Source organism: Choloepus didactylus, chromosome 8, assembly GCF_015220235.1.
Source record: "Choloepus didactylus isolate mChoDid1 chromosome 8, mChoDid1.pri, whole genome shotgun sequence".
In the NCBI taxonomy this organism is placed as follows: Eukaryota; Metazoa; Chordata; class Mammalia; order Pilosa; family Megalonychidae; genus Choloepus; species Choloepus didactylus.
The window spans coordinates 51,116,100-51,135,657 of NC_051314.1; the positions used below are offsets into that span (position 1 = coordinate 51,116,100).

Genomic DNA, 19,558 nt, shown 5'->3' on the forward strand with positions numbered 1-19,558 from the left:
TCCGTAGTAATATCCCCCTTCTCATTTATTGTTTTGTTTATTTTGGTCTTCTCTTTGATTTTGTCAGTCTAGCTAAAGGTTTGTCAATCTTGTTGATCTTCTCAAAGAACCAACTTTTGGTTTTACTTATTCTCTCTTTTGTTTTTTTGTTTTCTGTATCATTTATTTCTGCCTTAATCCTTGTTATTTCTTTTCTTTTACTTGCTTTAGGATTAGTTTGCTGATCATTTTCTAGCTTCTTCAGTTGTTCCATTAGTTCTTTGATTTTGGCTCTTCCGTTCCAATTGATACATTATTTAATCTACAAACCAGGAAATGAAGGAAGAACTGCTATCATTTTGCTTACTTTGTTTCAGTAAGGTTAGTCTGGGCAATCAATCTGATGTGATATGTTTTTAAGTATTTCATATATAACCAAAATTAGAGAGGTGTCATGTTTTTAAACTTTATTTTGGAGATTCTGGCATTATTCTCACTTCAGCATTCTTTCTCATACATATTTAGATACACATTATTTAAAGTGTATATCTTAGTTTTAGATCATGTAGGAATAAAATAACGGAATTTTATAAATGAAAGCCTTTAAAATAAGAACCAAGTACTGTTTGTGAAACTCTAGGGGAAACATTCCATATAAAATCATTTTCATACTCATTCAGTAAAATGTAGTTTGAGTGGACAAGTATAATCTTAATGTTTCTCTTTTGTATCTAAATATTAGTAATAAACAGTTTAATCTACTTAAGTTTTCAAAAATAATTTAAAAACTAGATTTTATGAAGTATATTATCTGTTCTTCATCAGAGATATATTAATAGGGGATCTGTTTTTTACCTTTGGTGTACAAAGTAACTGATTCTTAAATTTATTACGTATATTCAGCTATTTCTGTATTTGAAAACAGTTGGTGCTCTATATCTGAAAGCAGTTAATATTTCTGAGTGTTTTCTCAGACCTCAATTTGGTTACTTACATTTGAAATGTAAACTCAGTTTAACAGTTTGAACATTGTGCTAAGATAGAAAAAAGAAAAGTTAATCCCCAATTCAGGGCTGGATCATTCCAAAGATTAGCTGGACATTTGCCCAGTGATTTGTGGAATCTGTTTATTTGTCTGAACTTTCAACATATGGAGTAAGGAGGCTCTTGGCTGATGATTTGACTTTATAGGAAAATGCTAGTCTTGCCTAATTATTGTAGAAGGAACTCTTTCTGTATTACGTATTCAAATTATATGAATTTGCCAAATTATTTCCTTCTCTTATACAGTGTCATTTTAATGACTACATCTTCCCTTTTTTGGAGAAATTAATAAATTTACCTTTTTCAGTTGTTTCCATGGAATTCTGTTACAAACAAACAAAAACATAGCTTTTGAAAAGGATTATGAAAGAATTCAGTTTTTTAAAAAATTGTGTTTAATACAGTTTATCATAGAGTATGTTTGTAACTAGTTCTTAAATTTCAGCATGTTTATGAAAAGATGAACTCTTTGGGTCTTAATAAAAAACTAAATACATTGTGTGAACAATATTTTCTAAACTTAGTAAAATTAAGCAAGCATGGTGTGCTTTCTGTCTTTCTTGCCTTTTCTCCAGTAAAATGGTAATGAGCCTCTGTTTCATTCTAGGTACTGTACTAAGTGCTTTCATCTCAGTTAATTTGCTTGCAACATCTCTGTGAGATAGGACTATTATTATCCCCACATTACAGATGAGAAACCCTAGGCCTAGGTGGCATAGCTAGTTAAGTAGTGTACCTAGAATTTGAATACAGGCACTCTGACTACAGAGCCCTCATGTTATTTGATTAGATTCTGAATCTGTTCTGATGCTAGAATATAGACTGAATTAGAGAGTAATTTTTTGTGGAGATACTTTTTCACATAGAACTTATGAAAATCATTAGGTTTGGGGAGGCGGGCCACTAAAGCAAACCTCAACCACTGCCTAAGATAAGTTGTTTTTTCACTGTTATGGCTCTGTGGGTTCTAGGCTTTGACTTAGAAATCAGGTTTTCTCAAGGAAAGTTACCTCTTCCCTTTCTCATTGTCCATCTGTTATTGACCTGTCTCTTGGATTTTTGCCATTTAAGCTCCCCCAATTTCTAATTGCATAGCTTCAGAGGGTGCATTAAAATTTTAAAGCTTTATCTACCCCATCTTAAGGGAATACCATCGTTTTGTTCCTGTCCCTGCTGTAAGAGCAGTTGATGCCCAGGGAGGGTTAAAATGTCTTTGAACCAATTTTTAAGCCCACACACATGGGCATTCCAGGATCCTGTCACCTGATTACTTCCTGTAACTAGTTATTTACCTGCCAGTAATTTGTTGATAACTGTTGGTTATTAAGAAAGTTATTTCATAAGTTGTCAATATATATTTACTGCATATGAGCTAAGCTGGTGTTTTCAGGGGGAGAAAGAAAGGAATCACAGGTGGGGTCCCTGCCTGCCAGAAACTTATATTTTATTTAGAAAATAAGCATATACATTAAAAAAACTTGAGATAAAGTTGTGATTTAGGCTGTTGTTGTAATGGGACTGTTTTGACTGGGAATTATTATGACAAAATCATTAAGATTCAGCATAAAAAAGTCATAAAGCTATTTTCATGTCGGTTTGTTTTTTTATCTTAGCTGTCAAGCTTATATTGTAAGCCTATGGTCAGGAGTTATGCTAATTGCTTTATTCCCTTATGTTATTTAATCCTCATAACAGCCCAATAAAATAGGGGTTTTTTATATTCTTATTTTAGAGATAAGGAAACTGAGAGAGGTTAAGTAACTTACAGTCTCAGATCTTCTGAGTGGCCTAGACATTTGGGCTTCAAATCTAATTCCTCCTTTTAACCATTTGGTAGCTGTACCATTTGGTAGCTTGTATGCTTGTCCTTTACCATACAATACAGTCAGTTTTTACTGTTTTACTCTGGAACTGGTCATATTATAAAGGGAACTTAACTTTTAGGTTTTAACTAGATCAGAAATTTTAACCAGATCAGAAATTCTTTAATTTTAGGATCTCTCTTAGAGACTTAATTAACTAGAAAAAAAAGGACATTTACTGCTTTTTTAAAAGGCTAATTTAATTTTGAACTGTTTTATTAAAATGACTCTGCAGATAATTAGTTTTTTTTTTTAAGACTCATCATTTGATTTTCACTTGTTTTATTAAAATGAAACTGCAAAAATATTTGGGGAACCTGGACTGTCAAAATACTGAACAGAGACATGAATGACTAGGTACTTGTGAGGTAATAATTTTCCCACCTGAATGGTTAATGTTAACTTCCAGCAGTCTTTTTCATTGTTGTAGCTTAGAATCTGCCTGATGAAAAGTACTTTCTTGCTTTCATTTTTAGCTATATATAGTCTTTAAAAATAAGCATTAACCACCATGTGTGGTGAGTTACAGCATTTAAAAAAAATAATTGAGAGCATTAAAAAAACTGGAAGAAGAAATATATAAAGATAACAGTGGTTGTGGGTTTTGTTTTTGTTTTTAATTTTTTTTAAATGCCCATTGACTTCTAATAGAAATTTAACTGGCTGTTTTTTAGTGATGCTCCTATTGTCCGTTCTCTGAACTTGAAAAATATTTCCATGGGAAATTTAATTTTCCAAAAAGTCATTGGTTTTGGTTAAAAAATCAGATGTAGAATCGTGTTTATTTTGTTTGACCCATAATATGAATTTTTTGAAAGTAAAAGTTAATTGGTCTCAATTAGTTTCTTTCTAAATTAGATTTCTGTGTAATGTAATCAGTAATTGTGTGCTTACACACAAACTGAAGCTGATATGTCATTATTTTTACTTTACAGGAGCCATCTAGAACAGTTTCTGGCAGATACAAAAGGTAAGAATCTTTAACTTATGAATTACATTATAAACATAAATGTAATGTCTGTGTGACCATGGCTTATCTAACTAAAAATGTTTGAAGCAGCTGTTTTAGAGATAAGAAGAAATCTTAATGTTGTGCTCTTAAAAAGAAATTACCTTGTAAGCAGGACTGTAATATCTGTCTGACCATTGCTTATCCAGACATACCCTGCAGTGTTTGAATATTGCCCACTCCATGAATTTGCATGGGCCTGATGAACTTCACAAAATGAAAACTTAGAATCTCTTTCCCACAAATATTTGAACTTTGAAAATGCAAGTGTACCACATCTGCCCAATGTGTAACACCTCTACCAGAGAATGCATTTTGTGTATGCACATGTGTAATAGAAAATCAGAACTTGGTGTGAGAAATTGTTCATTGGAGGTGCCTACGGTATTAGCTTCCTTCTTCTCGGGCGATGCCAGAAAGGTTTGTGGCCACACTTGTGCTAATAATCATAGAATAACAGTCAGTCTTATTAAGTGCTTACGATGTCGAAGATGCTTTACATTGAGCTTTCACTCAGTTCTTAGTTATGTTACTTGGTAGGTACAGTATTTACTTTCAGTTTTATAAATGAATGAAGGAGTCAGGTTTAAAGAAGAAGAATAATTTACAGGGGTAATGTCAACAGCAGAATCTAGATTTCAGCTAATGCAGTCAGACTCCTGAGCCCACATGCTTAGTGACTACACAAAATTGCCTGCCCAGATTTACATTTAAACTTTTATGTTTTTTATCTATTTCTATGTTAAAGATTAAAATATTTTGGTCATTATTCCCATCTATAACAAAACATTAATTAACAGTAGCTCTAATTTTTAATACTAAGTTATATGTAGATAAAATTCAATTATTAATTTTTACCATGGGCCATAATATAGATAGATAAATAGATAATATAGATAAGAAAACCAAGATAATCAACAATTGAATAAGTAGGTTTGAAATGGTTCCCACCAATTAGCAGCTGTGTGGTTTTTGTGTGTCAGTTTCCTTACCTTTAAAATGGGGTCAGTAGTAGCAAGCAGGATGATTAAATGATACATGTAAGGTATGAAGATTAAATCAATTAGTACATTTAAAGTGCTTAGAAAGGTACCTGGCATGCAGAAAAACATTCTACATGTTAGCTGCTATAACTGTTATTGTTTGAGTAATTTTGATTTAGGTATAATGAAACCTATGATTCTTTTAGGCTTTTGATATTTTTACAGTGCTTGGTAATTTTTATTTACCAAGAATAGTTTAAATAAAAAAAGAATACCTTTTCTTTTGCTAGAAGTTATTGCCAAATAGTTTGATTTGGCCAGTTCCCCAGCCACATTCTCAAACCAAAATTTTTATCATCAGTTTTCGATTTGGGGGATAAATATAAACTTTGATAACTTTGTTAGTTTGTTATATCAATTATACACATGTAGTTCTTATTAGATAGAATTTTAGGTTATTACAGGCTATTTTTAAGTAAGTGTTCTTTAATTAGACTCAATAGGGGAAACTTTTTCATAGAAATCCCCTTCAGAAGCTTTATTTACTTATCATTGTGTTAAAAATCAGGAAAGAAAAATTTTTTTCATGGCGTACCTTTTTATTTTTAAGCTTTTGAGATCACTATTTTACTTGTGACATGTTTTATTTTTGTACTTTCCCTTTTATTTTTTTCTAAGTTTCTAGTCACTGTCCCTGAATTTCAACAACTCATAGTTTTATACTGTTTAAAAAGAAAAAAAAAAAAAAGCAGCAGCAGCCTAGGATCTATATCTGAAATTATAAATTCCTTATCTGGTATGAATTTTTCGTATTTTGCATTAACACTAAATTACTTTCAGCAGGCTGGGAAAATGAGTGAAGAATGGGTGTTTCTGGCGAGAATGTCTACTAACTAATAGGGATGAAAAAAGGAGTGTCTACTAACTAATAGAGTTGAAAAATAAATAGAATTTTGGCATCTTATGTTAGAAAATATTTTCAGTAAACCAAATACCTTATAATATACATACAGCTAGAAATAACTCTTATTCAAGTTATTAGTGGGTTCAAGCACCCAAAAGACAATTTTGAATGTTTGCTTTCATACATTATGAATTAAATAATTTTTCCTCACCAAAATCAGGAATATACTTTTTGTGTTTAACTTTTATTGTGGTAATATATGCAACATAAAATTTCCCATTTTAACCACTTTTAAGTGTAGAATGTAGTGGTGTTACTTAGATTTACAATGTTGTGCTGCTATTGCCACTATCCATTACCAAAATGTTTCCATCATTACAAACAGAAACTCTGTAGCCAGTAATTATTAACTCTCATTCCTCAGCCCAACTCTGTCCCTGGTAACATGTAATTTTCTTTGTGTCTCTATGAATTTACATATTCTAGTTATTTCAAATAACTGAGATCATGTAATAGTTGGTTTTCTGTGCCTGGCTTATTGAATTCAACATGATGTCTTTAAGGGTTATCCATGTTGTAGCATGTATTGATACTAGATTCCTTTTTACAGCTGAATAGTACTCCATTTTATATTTATACCATATTTTATTTATCTGTTTATCCATTGATGGACACTTGGGTTGCTTCCACCTTTTTGGTCTTGTGAATAATGCTGTTGTGAACATTGATGTGTAAATATCTGTGTGAGTTCCTGCTTTTGATTCCTTTAGGTATGTACCTAGCGAGGGCATTGCTGGATCATATGGTAATTCTATAACTTTCAGCGGAACTTCCAAACTTTTTTTGGAATGAGTGCACCATTTTATGTTCCCTCCAACAATGAATGAGGGTTCCTACTTTTTCACATTGTCACCAGCACTTTTTATTTTCTGCCTTTTTAAAAATTTGATGATAATGGTCATTCTAGTTGATGTGGGTTGGTATTTCATTGTGGTTGTGATTTCATTTCCCTCTGACTAATGATATTGAGCATCTTTTCATGTCTTTATGTCTGTTTCATTATTTTCTTTGGAGAAGTGTCTATTCAAGTCCCTGGCCCAATTGTTAATTGGATTGTTTGTCTTTTTGTTTGGTTGAGTTGTAGGGGTTCTTTCCGTTTTCTAGATATTAAGCCCTTATCAAATATTTGGTTTCCAAATATTTTCTCTCATTCTGTTTGTTGTCTTTCCACTTTCAGAATAATTTCCTTTGCACAAAAGTTTTAAATTTTGATGAAGTCAAATTTATGTATTTTTTTTTCTTTTATTGCTTATGCTTTTGATGTAAAGTCTAAGAATCCATTGCTTAATCCAGCATCCTAAAGATGCTTCTCTGTGTTTTCTCCTAGGAGCTTTACAGTTTTAGTTGTTATATTTAAGTCATTGACCCATTTTGAGTTAATTTTTGTATATGGTATGAGGTAAGTGTCCAGTTTCATTCTTTTGCATGTAGATATTATTGGGGATTATTGTTCCCCAATGAGTGGATTTGTAACCCTTGTCAAAAATCATTTGGCCTGGTTTCAGATCCCAAGATGGTGGCACAAAACACTCCAGTGTGCTGTTCCCCCACAGAATCTTTGAAGAACTAGGAAAAAACTCGTAGAGCAATCTTCTTCAGAAATCTAGAAAACAGTTAGAGACTGTAGTACCTGAGTGAACACCATATCAAGAAAGCACAGCTTTAAAAAATGGTAGAAGAGATGGTTTATATGGTGTGTACATATGTCTCAATAAAATTACGTTAAAAAATGGTATAAGAAACTTACGGAGCCCTTTCTGGCCCCTCCACTACCCCTTCCCCAGGGTTCACCAGCCAACACCTCTCTTGCGGGTCCCTGTCCTTTCCAAAGGGAGCAGAACAACCCCTATGCTCATACTGAAGTGCCTGTATGTTGGTGCCGTTCTATCAGGTGTCAGCTTGAAAGATGGAACCAAGAAACTCACCTCTGGCTCAGTTTCTAGGAACTTACCCTGTAAGCAGAAGAAGCTTGGAGACAGCATAAATCAGTATGAGAAATAATTAAGTCAAAGAAGCCTGGTGCAAAAGATTACTTGCTTTAAGTCATACAGTAGTACAGTAGAGCACCCAGGAAGGGAAGAAAGTCTGTTTCATTAGGTATAGAGGGAGCACTTAAATTCTTGTGAACATGGAAATTCCTAAGGCCATGAGCAAACATAAACCAAGAGCAAGATGCAGACTCAGAAAGCCAGGAGAGGACCCTGCACTTCACATTTGCTTCAGGCTGAGCTTCTTGATAGAAGGGCTATATGCTGAAGGGGAGCACTGGCGAATGCAGAGCCATTTTTCAGAGGCTGTGAAAGTTGTGTTTTGCATTTTTGTTGTTAGTTCCTGGCACTCAAGGAAATCTGCATCATATTGCCAATTGGATAAACACATAAGGAACAGACAGCCAGGGAATGAATCCAAGTAAACATTTTGAAATATGAAAGTGTACAGTGTGCAGCAAAAGATTAAAAGAAAACGAAAATCTAAATGATGGCCCTTCCAAACAAACAAGATTAAAATCCAGAAACCATCAATAAAGACCAGACTTTAGAAATATTGGGCAAAGACTTTAAAAAAGTGATCCTGGTATGCTCAAGGAGATAAAGGAAAACACAGAGAAAGAACTAAAGGATATCAAGAAAACAATGAATGAGCAATATGAGAATCTCAATGAAGAGATGTAAATTTTAAAGAGAAACCAAATATATACTGGAATTGAAGACCACTGAATTTTCAGCAGCAGACTGGAGCTGTCAGAAGAAAGAATTAGTGAACTTGAAGACAAGACAATTGAAATGATAGATGTTGAGGGGCAGAGAGAAAAGAGAATTAAAAAAAGCAAATAGAGCCTAAGAGACCTCTGGGATGCCATCAAACTTACAAATATATGCATTTTGGGAGTCCCAGATGGAGAAGAGAGAGAGAAAGGGACAGGAGGAATAGTAAAGGAAGTAATGGAAGAAAACTTCCCAAATATAATAAAAGACATGAATATATACATTCAGGAAACCTGCTGAACCCCAAACAGGACAAACTTGAAAAGAATCATGCTAAGACACATAGTAGTCAAATTGTCAAATGTCAAGGACCAGGGAAGTGTTCTGAAAGCCACAGGAGAAATATGAGTTATGTACAAGGGAGTCCCAGTAAGAATAAGTGCCAATTTCTCTTCAGACATCACAGAAGCAAGAAGCCCATGGAACAAAATATTTAACATGGTGAAAGAAAATAATTGCCAGGCAAGAAATTTATATCAGGTAAGACTGTCTTTCACAAATAAGGGAGAGATTAAGACATTCCGAGAGAAGTAAAAGCTGGGGGAGTTCGTCACCACTGCACCTTCCCTACAAGCAATTCTAATGGGAGTTCTTAAGACTGAAAGGAAAGGACACTAGACAGTGGATTGATGCAGCATAAAGAAATAAAGACCTCTGGTAAAGGGAAACATATGGGTAGTTATGAATGCCATTTCTATGGTACTGTATTTTTTTGGTATGTAACTCTACTTTTTACTTCTTACAGGTTATAAAATGCAAATGCATAAAAGCCTTGATAAATCTATGGTTTTGGACATACTAATGTATGAAGATATAATTTGTAACAAGTAAAACACAAAGGTGGGAGTTCAGAGTGTATAGAACAGTATATATATATATATATATATATATATATATATATATATATCCTGTTGAAAGTAAAGTAAATTGGTATCAAATCAAATGTGATGTAAATAGATTTAGGATTATTAATTTAAGCCCCATGGTAACCACAGAGAAAACATGTGAACAATATATACAGAAAGAAATGAGAAGGGACTCGAAATGGTACAGTGAAAAATCAAATAAATATGAAAGTAGGCGTTACTGGGAGAATTGAGGGGCAAGAAAGGTATAAGACTCACAAAGACCAAATTTCAAAATGACAGAAGGAAAGTTCTGCATTATCAGTAAATGGATTAAATGTAAATTGATTAAACTCTCCAGTCAAAAGTCTGGAGAATGGGTAAGAAAGCATGACCCAACTATATACTGTTTACAAGAGACTCACCTTAAATGCAGACAGAAGTAGATTGAAAGTGAAAGAATGGGAAGAAATATATACCATGCCTAGTAGTAGTAACCGAAAGAAAACTGGAGTAGATATTAGCTTTACTAATGTCAGATTAAATAAACTAAGTCATTTCAGATTTATCTGAAGAGCACCCAGGGAAGATGGCAGGGAGCTCCAGGACTCAGTTCTGCCACCAAAACAACTATTAGGGGCAGTTTAATAGTTGTCTGATACAACTATTTTGAAACTCCAGAGGCCAGGAGAACACTGAACCGCATCCAGGGAAGAACAGGAGGAAGAGACTGATAAATTATGAAAAAGAACTGTAAAAAATTGCTCTCTCCACATGGTAGCTACTGGTGCCCATTCCCCATTCTCACTGCAGGATCCTTTGGTGTCCAGTCCCTGGCTAGCTGCTGCTGACAGAAAAGGACATAAAAATCCTCTTTCCCAAGAACGGGTATACATGGCCAATCATTGATCACAGCTTTTGATTAACAAATTTGGATCACTGGGTCCTGGCTCTGAGGGCAGCTATTGTTTCAACCTGGACAAAGGTAGTGGAGCTGGCTGCCATTGTTTCAGCCCACCTAGGAAATAGGTGGAAGCAGTGTAGATTTAAAGACATGGGACTTCCTCAGGGATGCAGGGGAAAGTTAACCGAAGGGCTACAGTTAACTGGGCAGGCCAGGAAAGCTTACCTTTGGGGAGCCATCAGAGAATTTTTTGTGCCCTTCCTGACCCTCTCCACAGGGCACTTTGGAGCCAGTCTGTGCCCCCTTTGTGGGTTCCTGGACCTGTTTTGACTGGGAAAGTCCTCCTCTGCATGACCTTCCTCCCAGAATTTGCCCTCCAGGCAAAAGCAATGCATGACAACGTAAGGAGTGTAAAAATTACAGGGCCGACAGTCTGTGACAAAAAGGCCTGCTGGCTTCAGATACCCAGGAGAGGGAAGTTTAACTCCTGGAAACAGAGGGGACAACCAAACTCCGGGAAACAGGGGAACTCCAAAACAACTAATAAGGCAAAGCCCAGAGCAAGACAGAGACCTAGTAGTGCGACAGGGAAACGCACACTGCTTTTGTCTTGGTCAACCTTCCTGATAGGAGGGCTGCAGCTCAAGAAAATCTCTGTCTTATTACCAGCTGATTACAAAACCATGAAACAGACATTCCAGGGAGTAACTCCCAGAGTAAACATTTTTAAATATTAAAATGTGCAGTGTGCAAAAAAAAGAGTACAAGACAAAGAAACAGGAAATGATGGTCCATTCCAAAAGAAGAGAATATAAATACAGAAAACACCAGTGAAGAAGACAAGAATGTGGACATACTGACCAAAGCCTTTAAAAAAATCACCAATACTGTGGGCCAATAATGGGCAGAGAGGAGGGGAGATAAAGGGTATGGGAGGATTTGGGTTTTCTTTTTTATTTTTATTTCTTTTCTGGAGTAATGGAAATGTAAAATTGATCATGGGGTTGTATGCAAAACTATGTGATGATGCTGTGAGCAGTGATTGTATACTTCAGATGGGTTGAATGGTGTGTGAATATGTTTCAATAAAACTGCATTTTTAAAAAAGACCAAAAAAATGATCTTTAAAACGCTTAAGGAGGCTGCAGCCAAGATAGACATTTTGGAGACAGCTATTGAAAGCAGACTTTTGCTAGCCCAGAGTTTGCCTGGAAGAAACTAAGAGAACAGCCCCAGATGCCTAGAGAGGAATGTCCTGGGAGAAAGCCATTTTGAAAGCAGAACCCCAGAGCGGACACCAGCCACATGCTTGTGCCTTCCCAGCTAACAGATTTTTCCAAATGCTATCGGTATTCAATGAAGGTAGCCTATTGTTGATGCCTTTGTTTGGACACTTTTACGGCCTTAGGACTATAACTTCGTACCCAAATAAACCCCCTTTATAGAAGCCAGTCCATTTCTGGTGTTTTGCGTAAGGGCAGTATTAGCAAACTGGAACAAATTTTGGTACCAGAGAGGTGGGGGGCTGCTGAGTTTGCAAATTCCAAACATGTTAGAATGGCTTTTAAAATGGATAAGGGGAAGATTCTGGAAGAATTGTGAAGAACTTGATAGAAAAGGCCTAGATTGCTTTGAAGAGACTGTTGGTAGAAATACAGATTCTAAAGAAACTTCTGATGAGGCCTTGAGCAGAAATGATGAATATGTCATTGCCAACTGGAAGACAGGTGATTCTTACTTTAAAGTTGTGGAGAATTTGGCAAAATTGAGTCCTGGTGTTGGATGGAAGGCAGAATTTGAAAACAACGAGCTGGGATACTTCGCTGAAGAGATTTCAACACTAAATACCAAAAGTGTGGCCTGGCTTCTTCTTGTAGCTTATAGTAAAATGCGAGCGGAGAGAGATAAACTTAGAACTGAACTCTTAGGTACAAAGAAACCAGAAATTGATGATCTGGAAAACTCTGGGTTTCCAGAAAGTGAGACCCCAGAGGCTACAGCCCCACATGAGGATTTAACCAAACATGGAACCCAACTGCCATTTCAGTACAAGCCAGGATTGGAGATGAAGTTATCCAGAAAGGACTTGTGGAAAGTCCTATTGTCTGATGTAAACTACATGCCAAGCCTTCAGAATTTTTGTGTGAGATCTATATAAACAGAACCACTGCTGGTCTGGACTGGAGGGGAACAAATTGAAGGAAAAATTTCTTCAAAAAGAGAGCCATGGAGATTGAGGTCTGAAGTCAAGATCTTGGGCAGGGAGAGCGGCGCGGCCAGTGCACATGGAAAGGGTGAGTGTGCCCCGGATGTTGAGGATGGGCCTTCCGCCTTGATGCTCCGGAAGAGTGCTGCCACCCCAGGCTCAGAGAGGGTGGAGCCCATTCCCTGGGGATTGGGGAGAGCCTGGCCACCACCCCACTGTTTGGAGAGGGGAGAGCCTTTGCCCTGGAAAGGCAGAGTCTGGGTGGTGCCCCAATGTTTGAGGAGGCTGGCACCGAAAAGAAGGTGGTCTCCACAAACTGTGCATATGTTGGAGCACTCACCCCAGTGTTTGGAGAGAAAAGGGCTGCTGCAAAGGCCCTTAGAAAGGGTTGGACTGTCACTCTCTCAGGCCCCAAGGCTTGAGATAAAACGTCATTCTAGGACGTGTGGCAAGATGGCAGAGTGGTGATATGTAGGTTTTCGTTACTCCTCCAGGGCAGTAGGTAGAAAGCCAGGAACTGCATAGACTGGACACCGCAGAGCAATTTGACTTTGGGCATACTTCATACAACACTCACGAACGTGTGGAACAACTGAGATCAGTGAAATCTAAGCCTACTACAGAAAGCCTCGAAGACTTACAATTTGGGCCCAGACAAGAGTAGAGCTAAGATATCTCTGAGAGACAAAGCAATAAGTCTAGTGGCTGAGGAAATTCGCTAAACGCCACAACTTGCCAAGAAAAGGGTTGCGTCCCCTGACAGCCATCTTCCCGGAGAGTTGGGAATGCTCCTGCCCAGCGCCAGTGCCACAGCCCAGAGCTGCCCCAAACAACCCATGTGACGGGAAGTGGTGCCAACACCACACGCACACATCACAACATAGAGCGTGGACAATAGCCTTTCACACACCCACAGCTAATTGTCCCGGAGCCTGGAAGGCGGAGCTGTGTGAAAATGCGGAAATTAACATGTCCCATTCAACTATCCTTTCAGCAGACTGGGAACACCCCTACACAGCCCTGCAGCCCAGAACTTCCTTTGGGGAGCAGTGCTTACCTGTGACATAGCACAGTCTTCCTTCAGCAGGGGACCTAGGAGGGCACAGCTTGGAAGAGGGACTCACTCACAAGTCCCGGGGACCATACGCCATTACCAAGGACTTGTGGGTCAGAGGAGGAGACAAACTGTGGCTAGACTGAACTAAAGGATTAGACTATTGCAACAGCTTTAAATCTCCAGGAACGTCTGGGAGATTTGATTATTAAAGCCACCCTCCCTCCCTAACCACTCAGACAAACACCCCACATTCATGGTGGAAAGCACCAACTACACACGCAAACTTGGTGCACCAGTTAAACCCCACATGACTCACAACCCCACTCACCACAAAGACAAAGCTGGGGAGAACTGGCTTGAGGTGACTAGGTGGCTCACGGACGCCACCTGCGAAGCTGTAGATCTGACAAATTGGAGACAAGTGTTTGAATCAGTCAACATATCCTAAAAGAACCCTATCAAGTTAAGCAAATGCCAAGAAGCGAAAAACAACAGAAAATTTTAAAGCATATGAAAAAACCACATGATATGGATAACCCAAACCCAAACACCCAAATCGAAAGATCAGAGGAGACACAGTACTTGGAGCAATTAATCAAAGAACTAAAGACAAACATCACGAGCATGGCCCAGGATATAAAGGACATGAAGACCCCAGAAGAGCATAAAGAAGAAATTGCAAGAGTAAATTAAAAAAATAGACAGTCTTATGAAAATAAAAGAAACTGTCGACCAAATTAAAAAGATTCTGGATACTCATAGTACAAGACTAGAGGAAGCTGAACCAGCGAATCAGTGACCTCGAGGACGACAGAATGGAAAATGAAAAAAAAAAAAAGAAAGAATGGGGAAGAAATTGAAAAAATCGAAATGGACCTCAGTGATATGATAGATAATATAAAACGTCCAAATATAAGACTCATTGGTGTTCCAAAAGGGGAAGAGAAGGGTAAAGGTCTAGGAAGAGTATTCAAAGAAATTGTTGGGGAAAACTTCCCAAATCTTCTAAACACCATAAATACACAAATCATAAGTGCCCATTGAACTCCAAATAGAATAAATCCAAATAAACCCACTCCGAGACATATTCTGATCAGATTGTCAAGATACTGAAGAGAAGGAGTAAGTTCTGAAAGCAGCAAGAGAAAAGCAATTCACCACTTACAAAGGAAACAGTGTAAGACTAAGCAGTGACTACTCAGCAGCCACCATGGGGCAAGAAGGCACTGGCATGACATATTTAAAATTCTGAGAGAGAAAAATTTCCAACCAAGAATTCTTTATCCAACAAAGCTCTCCTTCAAATTTGAGGGACAGCTTAAATTTTTCACAGACAAACAAATGCCGAGAGAATTTGCTAACAGGAGACCTGCCCTACTTGAGATACTAAAGGGAGCCCTACCGACAGAGAATAAAGAAAGGAGAGGGAGATATGGAGAAAGGTTCAGTATTAAAGAGATTCAGTATGGGTACATTAAAGGACATTAAGAGAGAGAGAGAAAATATATATCTGATAAACATAAACCAAAGGATAGGATGGCTGATTCAAGAAATGCCTTCACAGTAATAACATTGAATGTAAATGGATTAAACTCCCACTTAAAAAATATAGGTTGGCAGAATGGGTCAAAAAAAATGAACCGTCAATATGTTGCATACAAGAGACTCATCTTAGACACAGGGACACAAAGAAATTGAAAGTGAAAGGATGGAAAAAGTGTTTATGCAAGCTACAGCCAAAAGAAAGCAGGAGTAGCAGTATTAATCTCAGATAAAATAGACTTTAAATGCAAGGATGTTATGAGAGACAAAGAAGTAGTTATTACTTACTAATACAAGGGGCAATTCAACAAGAAGAAATAACAATCATAAATGTTTATGCACCCAGTCAAGGTGCCACAAAATATGTGAGACAAACACTGGCAAAACTAAAAGAAGCAATGAATGTTTCCACAATAATTGTGGGAGACTTCAACACATCACTCTCTCCTATAGATAGATCAGCCAGACAGAAGACCAATAAAGAAATTGAAAACCTAAACAATCTGATAAATGAATTGGATTAAACAGACATGTATAGAACATTACATCCCACATCACCAAGATACACATTCTTCTCTAGTGCTCATGGAATTTTCTCGAGAATACATCATATGCTGGGACGTAAAACAAGCCTCAGTAAATGTAAAAAAATTGAAATTATTCAAAGCACATTCTCTGACCACAATGGAATACAATTAGAAGTCAATAACCATCGGACTTAGAAAGTTCACAAATACCTGGAGGTTAAACAACACTCTCCTAAAGAATCAGTGGGTTAAAGAAGAAATAACAAGAGAAATTGCTAAATATAGAGAGATAAATGAAAATGAAAACACAACATATCAAAAACCTATGGGATGCAGCAAAAGTGGTACTCGGAGAAATTTATAGCACTAAACACATACATCAAAAAGGAAGAAAGAGCTAAAATTACAGAACTTATGGAGCAACTGAAGAAGCTAGAAAAGGAACAGCAAACCAATCCTAAACCAAGTAGAAGAAAAGAAATAACAAGGATTAAAGCAGAAATAAATGACACAGAGAACAAAAAAAAATAGAAAACAAATAACACCAAAAGTTGGTTCTTTGAGAAGATCAAGATTGACAAGCCCCTCACTAGACTGACAAAATCAAAAAGAGAGAAGATCCATATAAGCAAAATAATGAATGAGAAAGGTGACATTACTACAGATCCTGAAGAAATTTAAAAAATTATTATAACAGGATACTATGAACAACTGTTTGCCAACAAACTGGATAATATAGAGGAAATGGACAATTTCCTGGAAACATATGAACAACCTAGACTGACCAGAGAAGAAATAGAACACTTCAGCCAACTAATCACAAGCAGAGAGATCCAATCAGTCATCAAAAAGCTTCCCACAAATAAATGCCCAGGGCCAGATGGCTTCACAGGGGAATTCTACCAAACTTTCCAAAAAGAACTGGCACCAATCTTACTTAAACTCTTCCAAAACATTGAAGAAAATGGAACACTACCTAGCACATTTTATGAAGCTAACATCAGTCTAATACAAAACCAGGCAAAGATGCTACAATAAAGGAAAACTACAGGCTAATCTCCGTAATGAATATAGATGCAAAAATTCTCAACAAAATACATGCAAATCGAATCCAAAGACACATTTGAAAAATCATACACCATGACCAAGTGGGGTTCATGCCAGGCATGCAAGGATGGTTCAACATAAGAAAATCAGTCAGTGTATTACAACACATTAACAAATCAAAAGAGAAAAATCAATTGATCATCTCAATAGATGCTGAAAAAGCATTCGACAAAATCCAGCATCCCTTCAATAGGTAGGAATTGAAGGAAACTTCCTCAATATGATAAAAGGCATATATGAAAAACCCACAGCCAGCATAGTACTCAATGGTGAGAGACTGAAAGCCTTCCCTGTAAGATTAGGAATGAGACAAGGGTGCCCGCTGTCACCACTATTATTCAAGATTGTGCTAGAAGTGCTAGCCAAGGCAATCCGGCAAGACAAAGAAATAAAAAAGACAAAGAAATAAAAGGCATCCAAATTGGAAAGGAAGAAGTAAAACTGTCATTATTTGCAGATGATATGATCTTATATCTGGAAAACCCTGAGAAATCGTCAGTACAGCTACTTGAGCTAATAAGCAAATTTAGCAAAGTATCAGGATACAAGATTAATGCACATAAGTCAATAATGTTTCTACACACTAGAAATGAACAAAGAGAAGAGACAGTCAAGAAAAAGATACCATTTTCATTCGCAACTAAAAAAATCAAATACCTAGAGATAACTTAACCAGAGATGTAAAAGACCTATACAAAGAAAACTACATAACTCTACTAAAAGAAATAGAAGTGGACCTTAAAAGATGGAAAAATATTCCATGTTCATGGATAGGAAGGCTAAATGTCCTTAAGATGTCAGTTCTACCCAAACTCATCTACAGATTCAATGCAATCTCAATCAAAATTCCAACAACCTATGTTGCAGACTTGGAAAAGCTAGTTATCAAATTTATTTGAAAAGGAAAGATGCCTCGAATTGCTAAAAGCACTCTAAAAAAGAACAATGAAGTGGGAGGACTTACACTCCCTGACTTTGAAGCTTATTATAAAGCCACAGTTGTCAAAACAGCATGGTACTGGCACAAATATAGACATCTTGATCAATGGAATCGAGTTGAGAATTTGGAGATAGACCGACCCCCAGATGTACGGCCGACTGATCTTTGCTAAGGCCCCCAAAGCCACTGAACTGAGACATAACAGTCTTTTCAACAAATGGGGCTGGGAGAGTTGGATATCCATATCCAAAAGAATGAAAGAGGACCCCTACCTCACACCCTACATAAAAATTAACTCAAAGTGGATAAAAGATCTCAATACAGAAGACAGTACCATAAAACTCCTAGAAGATAACGTAGGAAAACATCTTCAAGACCTCGTATTAGGTGGCCACTTCCTATACTTTACACCCAAAGCACAAGCAACAAAAGAGAAAATAGATAAATGGGAACTCCTCAAGCTTAGAAGTTTCTGTATCTCAAAGGAATTTCTCAAAAAGGTAAAGAGGCAGCCAATTCAATGTGAAAAAAATTTTGGAAACCATATATCTGACAAAAGACTGATATCTTGCATATATAAAGAAATCCTGCAACTCAATGACGATAGTACAGACAGCCCAATTATAAAATGGGCAAAAGATATGAAAAGACAGTTCTCTGAAGAGGAAATATAAATGGCCAAGAAACACATGAAAAAATATTCTGCTTCACTAGCTATTGAAGAGATGCAAATTAAGACCACAGTGCGATACCGTCTCACACCAATTAGAATGGCTGCCATTAAACAAACAGGAAAGTACAAATGCTGGAGAGGACGTGGAGAATGGAACTCATATTCATTGTTGGTGGGACTGTAAAATGCTTCAGCCACTCTGGAAGTTAGTCTGGCAGTTCCTTAGAAAACTAGATATAGAGTTACTCTTCAATCCAGCGATTGCACTTCTCGGTATATACCCGGAAGGTCGGAAAGCAGTGACATGAACAGATATCTGCACGCCAATGTTCAGAGCAGCATTATTCACAATTGCCAAGAGATGGAAACAACCCAAATGTCCTTCAGCAGATGAGTGGTTAAATAAAATGTGGTATATACACATGATGGAATACTACACGGCAGTGAGAAGGAACAATGTTGTGAAACATATGACAACATGGATGAACCTTGAAGACATAATGCTGAACGAAATAAGCCAGGCACAGAAAGAGAAATATTATATGCTACCTCTAATGTGAACATTGAAAAATGTAAATTAAATCATTTATAATGTAGAATGTAGGGGAACTAGCAATAGAGAGCAATTAAGGAAGGGGGAATGATAACCCAATAAGAACAGATAAGCTATTATGGGTAAATTCAACGTTCTGGGAATGCCCAGAAATGACTATGGTTTGTTAATTTCTGATAGGTATAGTAGGAACAAGTTCACAAAATATTGCTATATTAGGTTATTTTCTTGGGGTAGAGTAGGAGCATGTTGGAAGTAAAGTAGTTATTTTAGGTTAGTTGTCTTTTTCTTACTCCCTTGTTATGTTCGTTTGAAATGTTTTTTTACTGTATTTTTTTTTGATAGTTAATTTTTTTAAAAAAGTTAATTAAAAAAAAAAAAAAACAATGAAAATATATGCAGCAACCATCCCTGCCCTCCCCCCTACGTGGGATCAGACACCCAGGGGAGTGAATCTCCCTGGCAACGTGGAATACGACTCCCGGGGAGGAATGTAGACCTGGCATTGTGGGATGGAGAACATCTTCTTGACCAAAAGGGGGATGTGAAAGGAAATGAAATAAGCTTCAGTGGCAGAGAGATTCCAAAAGGAGCCGAG

At 36.9% G+C, this 19,558-nt stretch overlaps 1 protein-coding gene across 3 annotated transcripts in view; it reads left to right on the top strand.

The window, feature by feature from the left end:
* Positions 1–19,558, top strand: part of PAWR (pro-apoptotic WT1 regulator) — a 145,204-nt gene that overhangs the window by 94,122 nt on the left and 31,524 nt on the right. For all 3 annotated transcript variants that reach the window (XM_037846295.1, XM_037846297.1, XM_037846296.1), the window contains one exon: positions 3,821–3,855. In XM_037846295.1, coding sequence (XP_037702223.1) covers positions 3,821–3,855 — 35 coding nt within the window. The remainder of the gene's footprint in view (positions 1–3,820; positions 3,856–19,558) is intronic.